Genomic DNA, 10,662 nt, shown 5'->3' on the forward strand with positions numbered 1-10,662 from the left:
GATCTAGTCCCGGCATCAGGCTCCCTGCTTGGAGCCTGTGTCTCTGCCTCTCTCTGTGTCTCTCTCATGAATGAATAAATAAATAAAATATTTTAAAAAATAGTAAATAAATAAAGGAATCAGTATCTTCCATGTAATTCCTTCCACAACAAAGATTATCTCCCCAATCTAAAAAGTGGTTTTGGATAACTTAGTGATTGGTGCTATCATTAACTAAGGTGAGAAAGATGGAGGAAGAGGAGGCCTCATACGTGGTAGAAATCAAGAATTCTGTTTTGGCCATGTTAAAACTGTGATGCCAGGTGGACTTGTAAATAGATAAGGCAGAGTCTGAGAATCACCAGCATACAAAATGATGGCATTTAAATCCACAGGACTAAGAAGATCCCTCCATGGGCAGAGTGGCTGGAGACAAGGCACTCCAGCAAGCAGAGGAAGGAAAAGGAAAAGCAATCAGCAAAGGGGACTAGGAAGGAGGGGCCTGTGCTAGAGGACAGGAGAGTATGGTCTTACAGAAGCCAAGAAAAGAAGTTTTCGAAGAGGAAGACAGTGGCCAAGCATGTCAAATAATAAGAGAATGAGCTTGGGGCGCCTGGGTGGCTCAGCTGGCAAAGTGTCAGATTCTTGATTTCAGCTCAGGTCATGATCTCAGGGTTGTGAGATGGGGCCCTGCATCAGGCTCCTGGCTAGGCATGGAGCCTGCTTCCCTCTTTCCTTATCTCTCTGCCCCTACCCCTCTCCATCTCTTTAAAAGAGAGAGAGAGAGAGAGAGAGAGAGAGAATGAGAATGAGCTTGATATGAACAGAGAAATAACTATGGGATTTAATTACATGGAAGTCATTGTGATCTGTTACTGACAAACACTGACAGTTTCAGGAAATGGTAGGAATAGAAACTTGATTGAAGGCTGAAAGAGAGGGAATGGTTAAGTGATGACACAGAATATAGACAATTCCTTCATGTTTTGCTGTAAATGAATGAGCATAAAAATAAAGACCATGGTAAGAAATGACAATGAGAATGATACAGTAAAGAGGGCATATTAATGATGGAGGAAGACGAGGAGGATTAGAGCCATAGGCAGCAAAGTCCCTAAGAAGTCAAGATGGAATGAAATCCAAAGCACAAAGCAGAGGTTTTGGCTTGTATGAGATTGAGGATCTATCTTTCAGTGTAACAAAAGGGAAGGCCAGGGAAGTGAGAAAAAATGCAAAGGAGCTGAAGATCTGTTGATGGAAAAATGAGAGAACTCATGTTCTAAAATTCCATTTGCTTATATTTGTTAAATATGAGGTGAGGTTACCAGCTGAAAGTGAGAAGTGGGTAGGGCTATCAACTTGAGAAAACAGAAAAAGCAGCTATTTTGAAAAGACGGTAAATTTACTAGAAATTTCTATGTAGCAGAACTACCAAACATTGTTGAGTTCCTATTTGAGATCTAAGATTTTGACTATAAACCAAAACCAAATTAACACTAGTGTGTATTTTTCTTTTTTTTTTTAAGTCACTCTTTTTTTTTTTTAAGATTTTATTTATTTATTCATGAGAGACACAGAGGGAGAGAGAGAGAGAGAGAGAGAGGCAGAGACACAGGCAGAGGGAGAAGCAGGCTCCACGCAGGGAGTCCAACGTGGGACTCAATCCCGGGTCTCCAGGGTCAGGCCCTGGGCTGAAGGCAGCGCTGAGCCACCCAGGCTGCCCTGGTGTGTATTTTTCTTACCAATTTTTACCTGTGCAGTTTTAGGTGGGAAGAAAATGAATAGTTGGGTTTACCCAGAGTTGGATTTTTGCCAAGGAGAAAGAGACAAGGGACTGATGATAATAAATGACCATGGCTAACAAGGGACATGAGTATATGAACGGTAATGATGACAGTGAAAAAGTGATATTCATAAGTCAACAAATTGGTCTGGATAAGACTGAAGTAATGCTGGAGAGTAGGTATGATGAAAAGAGGATCAGAGTCTTACAGTCAAAATACTGGAGGTGGTACAGCTGCTTTCTCTAATGTTTTTTTCCTGGGCCATCTTATCTGGCATAGTTCTATTTTCTCTCTTAATATCATGTATCACATGATGTTAACATCTTTTCTATGACAACTCCTGAGAATCCTCTGTAACTGGACCTCAGTAAATGGCAAAGCTTAGGCTCTGAGAGACAAACTCCAGCTCTGCCACTTGAGCTGTTTGACCTTGGGTAAGCCCTTTAGTTACAATGAGCATAGGTTTCAGTCTCTAAAGATAGTGGCTTAACTTAGTATACTCTTTTCATTCAGGCATTAAGATTTAATAATGTAAATATATAAACATAGAGGGTTCCACATAGCAATCTCTCAAAAAAAGAAAAAAAAAAAAAAGAAAAGATAATATTACCATTATCTCTGTGCCTCAGAGCCAACTCCTGTAAGGATCCTAGAGCTGCCTCAATCATAACATATCCAGACCCAAACTTGGCTCCTCCACACATTTGCTCCTCCTCTGGCACTCCTTATCTAAGTTAATGGCACTACCACCTCATTACTTGGGCTAAAATACAACCGTCTCTGACTCACCCTTTTTATTTAGCCTCACCTCCAATCAATTGGTCACCAAATCCTGGTATCATATATCAAGTCTAAGTAGCCAAGGATTTTAAGATGCACCATTATTTTATGTACCACTAAGAAAAAAGAATGAAAAATGCTGCCGATTACTCTAAGAAGCCATCATTTGTAAGGTACAGCCGGGTTTCAAAAAAGCTATAATGTGAAAAAATTACATTCTAGGATTGCCAAAATATGTCAAATCTACCTGTAAATGTTTTTGTTTTGTTTTATTTTACCTATCATCTATCCCTTCTTTTCCATCTTCACCTCAATAATGAGTTCAGGCTCTCATTCCTTCAGCCATGGATCTATTGCAGTGACCTCCTCCCAAGCTTCCTGGTTTCCAAATATTCACTTTTGTCCACCCTTCAAACTGATGCAGAACTATCTTTCTACAATATGGATCAGAAGTGTTCATTGTTCTCCTGCAAAACGCAATGATTTTTCCCTGTTCACAGTTTTAAGAATAGCATTCAAAGAACAACATAATCTGGTTCTTAAACAGCCCTTTTATCTGCTATTTCAATACTGATCTTCTATTTCAATACTTGATTGATATAACCTACACTTCAACCACACAGATCTACTGGATGTTCACCAAATTAACAAGAACAGTGGAGGCTTCTTGTTTACCATGCTCTCATTTCTTAGCTTAATAAATCTTCTTGGCCTCCAGCTTCCCCAATCAAAACAGAATTCTTTCCATCTTTTAAGATGAAAATCCAATGTTACCTCTTCTGCAAGGCCTTCATGAATCCTTTTTAGAATCCTTTGTAGAACAGGGTCTTTGTCTGATTTTCATAAGGGTACTCCTTAAGCATTGATTTAATGTTCATTTCTCTCTGTACCGTGCTGTACTTACAAAGTTGTTTACATCGTGCTTCCCTGTTAGATTTCAGGCTCCTTGGGGGTAGGGGATGAGCATGCTCATCTTTGTACCCAACTACAGCACCTGATTTAATGCTCTGCACACTCTAAGATTTTAAAAAGTGAATTCTGATGTAGTAAGATGAAAGACTAAGATAATGTTCCTAAAAGGGTCTCAAGAAGCAAAAAGTCAATGGCCACTGCCAAACTGTGAAAAAGCAAGTTTAACCTTCCCATTTAATGGCCAAATTCTATAGAGTAACCACCACAGGGAGATAACTTAGTTCTCTCTGCTAAGACCATTGGCAATGCCACCCACAGGAGAATCAGTGTCACTGTTTGATACCTGATATTGTCACTGTCATTGTGTTGGGAGTTTTGAAACAGTTGACTAATTCAGTTCTTTGGACCAAGTACTTACCAGATGACGATTTCTAAACAATGGTTCAAATTTAGCTTAGGAGAATAGAAATCTATAAAGAAGAAATAACTACTAAAACAAATTACCTGTTATTTGTTTGACTGTAACCTTCAGGAGCAAAATGCAAAGAATCTAGCCTTCCCTCAATTCCTGTCTAGCTATCTTCCTCTACCCAGATCCTGGTATATACAGTACCTAAACACACACAAAATTTTCCTTAATATAATCTCCCTGAGATAGAGAAATAGTCATAAGTTGCCTGTTATTAGACTGTATATCTATTTACTCTCAAATGAGATCTGTGGCATTAAAACAGTATTCTTATAAAATAAAAATGCTAGATGACAATGGCAAGTGACATGTACAATTCCAAACTCATCTGGAGTAAACATGTCGAAATGACACTCTAGGGCAATGCACCCTGAGGCTGGTGAGGAGGAGAGAGAGAAGAGAAAAGCAAGGTATGAAAAGTAGGCTCTTCTCATTGGAATGGGCCTGAGGGGGCAGTCCTAAGTGCAGAAAGATTAACTCTAAATCTGTAATTCTACTATGTTCTGTTCATTTCTTTTATTTGAAGATGTTTCAGTTTTAAGAGACCACTCTACCAACAAAGCTCCTTTCTTAAAAAATAGATGTACCTGAGAGAAGTCAAGGGGATTATTCATTATTAACCGTATTATCCTAGAATCACTTACTAGACGTTATTATACATTGGCTTAGGACAAGGTTTTTCAACTTCAGCACTACTGACATTTTGGACTGAGGATCTTTTTGTTGTAGGGAGTTCTCCTGTATACTGTAGAATGTTTAGCTAGCAGCATCCCTGAACTCTACCCACTAACCATAGCCAGAACACCCCTGGAGACAATCAGAAACATCTCTAGGCATTGCCAAATATGGGAGATGAAATCCACTCCTACCCCTTTGAGAATGAACCACTGATCTAGAGTAGTCACATGAATTTCCCTAACAACTTAATGACCCTGGTAGTACCAAATTCATTTTCAGCTGTGGAAATTGAGACTCAAGGAAATAATAATACAGGTTATAAGTGGCAGACCAGTATTCAACCAACATTCAATATGACTCAAATGCAAATTGAGTGCTCTTTCAACTAAGAAATAGATTTTTCTTCCTTAGGACAGAGTTAGTAAATAACAGTCTGAGAGGAAGAAATAGAGGGCACATGCTCAAAGAACCAAGAGATTAGGATCAAAACTCTGGGATCAGTAGGGGCTATTGAAAAGGAGCACTGATGGAGGTGATGCGACAGAAAGGCAACTAAACCAACTGGCCTGGCAATTACACTTAAACTCAACTCCTCAGTCTTTTATCATCTTTACTAAAGACTAGTGCTAATCTTTCTTCAAAAAATATTATTTCTTGCACCTATGTCAAAATTTTATGGGTTTCATGAGGCAAGACCTAGAAACACCATGAAAAAGAAGACTGAGGTATAGAAATCATGGTAATAGCTCACCCCACCCCAAACTCTGGGAATTTGGAAACTTCAAAGTAAAACTTTTGGATTATTCTGCTTTGTTTCAAGAAATCTTTGGCTCTGGGCTAAAATTTAGGTTCTAGACTTTAAAACTGTGTGCTACTGAACTAAGTTGCTTAATGCCTATTTGCTTGGGTCCTCATTTATGTCTAAGTAAAAGGAAAGATAATACATTTTGCCTCTCCCACCTAGAACACTTTTAGGAATCTTATTTGTTTAGTAAATATGCCAGCTATTACATATCAACCTTAAGATTATTAGGATATATCAATATAAAAAAATTTTTATTACACTCTAAGTATGTTAAAAAACCCACAATATTGTTATACAGTTTTTCAAGTATCTTCATTCTTCAAACTTAATTTGGAAAAGAGAAAAAAATGTAGTCCATATGGCTTTCTTCAAAGCAAATTACTTGTGACAGTTATGTATAAGACTGGTTCTTAAATCCACTCTTAGGAACTGAGAGGCAATCAGGATTCATACCTGGACTCAGTGTACCGAGGTTGATGACATGCTGGCCAATCAACAAACAGCCTCTGATGAACACTGATGAATGAATTTAGTCAACCTAGAATGAGGATTCTAAGTTGTATAAGGCTTTGTACCTAGACTGACCTTGTCAACATTTTTAATCAACAATATGGGTATAAAGCAGGGCAAGTAGTCCTCTCTGAAGGGAAAAAAAAAAAAAAAAGATTCTTCCTATAGTTCTCTTAGCTGGAAACAATCCACTCTATTACTGGACTCTATAAGAGAGAGACACCCCACATCTACAGAAGCTGATTTCATCTCAGATTATATCAAACCTTTTTTTTTTTTAATTTTTATTTATTTATGATAGGCACACAGTGAGAGAGAGAGAGAGAGGCAGAGACACAGGCAGAGGGAGAAGCAGGCTCCATGCACCGGGAGCCCGACGTGGGATTCGATCCCGGGTCTCCAGGATCACGCCCTGGGCCAAAGGCAGGCGCCAAACCGCTGCGCCACCCAGGGATCCCCATCATCTCAGATTATATCAGCTAGAGAGCTTGCCCTTACAAAAGTACAAATCTTAATATTATGCAGCTACATGAAGTTTGATTCCCTTCCAAACGAAAGACAGTTTATATTTAAAGATTCACTATCATGTCTATTCATTCCAACACAATTCCATTCCACTTACATTCAAACCTCAAATTCAACTACTTTTCAAATGACTTCAAAATACCTAGTTCATTTATATTTATCTTAAAGTGAGGCATCCTAAACTGGACTCATTCCCAAGTGAGGAATAACTGAACACGATATACTAATATTAAACAGCATCAGAAATCTAGTTGCTTGGCACTCCACTTCAGAATCTCCTTCATCCTTTTATAAAACTATGGGCCACATTGGGAGACACGTCACTCATGGAAAAATGCAGACATAGTCAATAAATGTATTACATGCAGACAATCTTTTGATTTCACAGCTTGAATCCTAATTGAAGAGATAAATGACTAGAATTATCTAGAGATAAACTGGTCTAGCAATCTGGTGTCAGGACCAAAATGTCATTTAACATATCCTGAGTTAGATCATTTAACCAATATCCTGAACTAGTTCATTCCTATATTTCTGCTTGCTGGCCCATGAGACCAAGGCAAAGCGAAAAAATTAAGGAGGAACAAGCAAGAACACACATTACACATAACCCATCCCACAAGATGTGTACCTACCTTCTTCAAGCCACATAGAGCTCTTGCGATATTGGCAAGGTTGCTAAACATTATTGAACAGAGAATTCATCTTTAAGACTGAGGTACAGACAAGAAGAAAATGCAAAATGTCTGAACGTCCAATTTTAAGGATATGTGTAACCAAAAGACAAAATACTGACAATGTGCATACTTAGGCTATCTCTGCTAATTTCTTACCTCTCCATTCTTCCCCATTCCAATCAGCATCTATATACATACATCTATTCAGATTTGAGATCTCTCCCATCCCCACCTTCTCCTTTAAAGTAATATGCACAGCTTTTTTGTTTGTTTGTTTGTTTGTTTGTTTGTTTGTTTACAGTAACCTTTCAGGAATAATGGCCCTTAATTCTGTTGAACAATCAAAAGGAAAGGATCTTGCTAATGGTGGTATTTAGGAACTATAATGAGGGTGGCAAAACAATGTTATCTGGGAGAGGGCTAGGCAGAAAGGACCTTAGGTATATCCCAGAGTTGGCCAGAGATAATGTCAGGGAGGGAGAAGTGACACTGAGAACATGGTACTTACTACCGTAGGTCATGCTATCTCAAATACCCCTCAAATACTGGTATGTAGGGAGGATAAATGGCCCAAGTATATCAGATTTGCTTTAACTATACAAAAGGCAACAGTTATAGGAACTAGTTAAGACCTCTGGACATACTGTGGCAATCTCTAGAACAAATAGGGTCCCACTCCATTGGGAAAGCAAATCTTCACCAAGTGAGTGCCCTACCTCAGAAAGCAACTTGGGAAGAACGGTTACTTGAAAGGCTGGTTTCCTCAGATGAGGTCTGTCTCAGTGCCCGCACTAAAGGTAAACATTTATTGAATATTATTCTGTCCCAGACCTTATGCTAAGCACTATTATATGAATCACTTGATTTAATCATCCCAAAATGTGAGGGTGTTGCTACTATTACCCGTCCCATCTTTCAGATAAGGAAACTGCTATGAAAGAGGTTAAATAACTTGTGTCAGGTCACATAGCTAGTAAATCGAAGAAGCTAGAACTCATGCAGTCTGAACATACAACTCAGGCCTTCAACCACCACACCTTTATGCCTCCATAGGAGACTGAAAAGGACACAAATAGTTAAACTTTTATTAGCATATTTCATTTTAGAACATAGCTAACCAACACAGGGGAAAAAAGAGAGAAAGGGAGGAAGGGAGGGAGGGAAGGAGACCCCAAGAGTGTCTGTCATGGATGAGCTCATGTGAGTTTTTAGGAAGTAATCTACCAAAGACACAAATGGTTACAACAGAGGTTCAAACCAGAGACTGTAAGCCTTAGCTTTCTTAAAAATTTCTTTTTACAAAACGGGGCAAACAGCCTATCTCAGGCACTGGTGGGAGGAGTAAATGAAGTCCTTAAATACATACTAAAGCATTCTGCAATCTGCAAAGCACTATGCTCTACTAGGTATCATCTTTGTTACATACAAAAAAGCACAGGAATGGAAAATCAACCAGGCAGAGCACATTTTCAACACAGCTGCAAGAGCCTGTTAACTAAGTGAAACTAGGTATAATGCATGCAACTAAACAAATGAAAATTATTTCCCAAAGATATCTTTTTCAGGTTTTAAGTGCTTGGGAGCAAGTCCACTCAGAATTTAACACATACATGTGGGAACTTCATGTCAGGAGCCAAACACAGCCCAGCAAACACAGTCATCATCTCCTCCTCCTCCCAGCTCTGTATGTAGGCGGTGGTAGCAAACTGCCAGCTCAAATACCCCCCTCCACGCAGCCATCCTTGATCTCCCCAGTCAGAATTGATCAAGCCACCCCCCTGTACGCTCTCACAGCACATCTGCTATTTCCCTGGCATTTCATTCTGAGGATTTCAAGTTATCCATTGCTTCCAAGCCTGACTTGCTACTTTTTTTTTTTTTTTAACTCAAGTGAATTCACACAGAATCCCAAACACCTAAGGCAGATAGATAAGATGATCATGTTGGCTGGCACTCAAATGTTTGCTCTAGGAAGTGTTTAGGTCTCAATTCTAAATCTGTGGCTGTCGTTTCAGTCTGCATTTTAAGATAAACACAGACACACCACAAATGTAAAAAAAAAAAAAAAAAACAATTCAGGGTGGTGGGGGGAAAAAAAAGAAATCTGATTGTTCATGCATAGGATCTTCCTTTCTTGATCGATGTGTTATAAACATAAACACTCTTTTAAAAACCGAACGAGGGGTACAAACGGAAAATGAGAGCGGGGACGAATGCCTCAGAGCCTTCCAAATTCCGCTTCTGATTCAGAACTACTCTCCCCTAACCTAGTTCCACAAACACGTTAGGCACCTCTTGCAACACAAAGGGAGGGTATTATCCTGTCTCATCACTGATCCGTCCCGGGAATCCAACCCCGGGCCTCTCGTTCTAAACACCACTGGGGCGCGGGTTACGATTTACTTTTCAGATTTTGAAGCCAGGGCGAAGGCCACTCTAAAGCCTGGGCTAAGAAAAGGAGGGGCGGCTGGAAATGGAGAAGACCCCCCAACCAGCGCTGCAGGCCGGCCCAAGGGCACGGGCGCTCCGCTTGTGTAGGGGGGCGAGGGGATCCTAGGCAAGGCTCCCAGGAAACGTGCTTCAGGGGGCTGCACTACACACTAAACCGGGGCGAAGCGGCGTGAAATACTGTAGCGATTTCTTTTTGACGAGGCCTCCTCCGACGCCGGAGTCGACCCGGTGAGGCCGCCGGCGGAGGCACACCCGCCTGGCCGCCCTCCCTTCAGGCCCCAGGCCGCTGTCATCCTCCTCCAAAAGGGCACACGGATGAACCCGGGAGCCGCGACGCGTCCCCTCCGTCCCCCAGGACGCGGCCTCCAGCCGCTTGAGGAGAACGCGAGCCGGCGCCTGCACCCCTCTCGGCGCCCTCTCGCCCTGTCCCCGCCACACACGGGGACCGCCCTCGGCCCCGGAGGGCGACTTCAGACCCGACCCTGTTTCCTAGAAGTGCCCAGAATCACCCATTACCTTCCCCAAGCAAATGTGGCACGTGATGGGCAGCGTGAGCGACAATGTAACGTTCTGCACGGTCTGAGCCATGGCAGCGTTCAGAAGCCCGCCAACACGGAAGTCCCGCCGACGGCGGCCTCTCGCCGCGTCTGGGGCCGCGCGAGGCCGGCTACGGCAGCCCGGCAGGGCCACAACCCGCCGGGGCAGGAAACGAAAACGCGCTTTCGAAACGCGCGGCCCCACCACGGCTTTTCCTTTCCTTCCTTCCTTCCATTTAAAAAAAAAAAAAGAAAAGAAAAGAAAAGAAAAGAAAGACAAAAGAAAAAAAAAAAATCCCGGGTTGGGGAGCTGCAAGATTCTTGAGAATGAGAAGGAAGGCAGGATACTACAGTACTACAGGCATCAATGGAAAATCTTGAAAGTTTAAAGGAAAAAGTGCAGAGCCCGGAGGAAGATGGGGAAGATTTTCGAATGCCTTAACTCTCTCTACTGGAGGGTGGGAGAGTTTTTGCTTTTTGTTTTTAAGATTTTTTATTTATTTATTCATGATAGACAGAGAGAGAGAGAGAGAAGCAGAGACACAGGAGGAGGGAG

At 41.2% G+C, this 10,662-nt stretch overlaps 1 protein-coding gene across 2 annotated transcripts in view; it reads right to left on the reverse strand.

Moving 5' to 3' along the window:
- Nucleotides 1-10,282, reverse strand: part of OBI1 (ORC ubiquitin ligase 1) — a 40,850-nt gene extending 30,568 nt beyond the window's left edge. Inside the window, exon 1 of one of the 2 annotated variants that reach the window (XM_025982338.2) lies at nucleotides 10,087-10,282. In XM_025982338.2, the coding sequence (XP_025838123.1) occupies nucleotides 10,087-10,158 (72 nt within the window). In that variant the 5' untranslated portion in view covers nucleotides 10,159-10,282. The remainder of the gene's footprint in view (nucleotides 1-10,086) is intronic. The other variant, XM_072760834.1, reaches the window with a different exon arrangement.
- Nucleotides 10,283-10,662: the final 380 nt, after the last annotated feature.

Source organism: Vulpes vulpes, chromosome 6 (genome assembly GCF_048418805.1).
Source record: "Vulpes vulpes isolate BD-2025 chromosome 6, VulVul3, whole genome shotgun sequence".
Lineage (NCBI taxonomy): Eukaryota > Metazoa > Chordata > Mammalia > Carnivora > Canidae > Vulpes > Vulpes vulpes.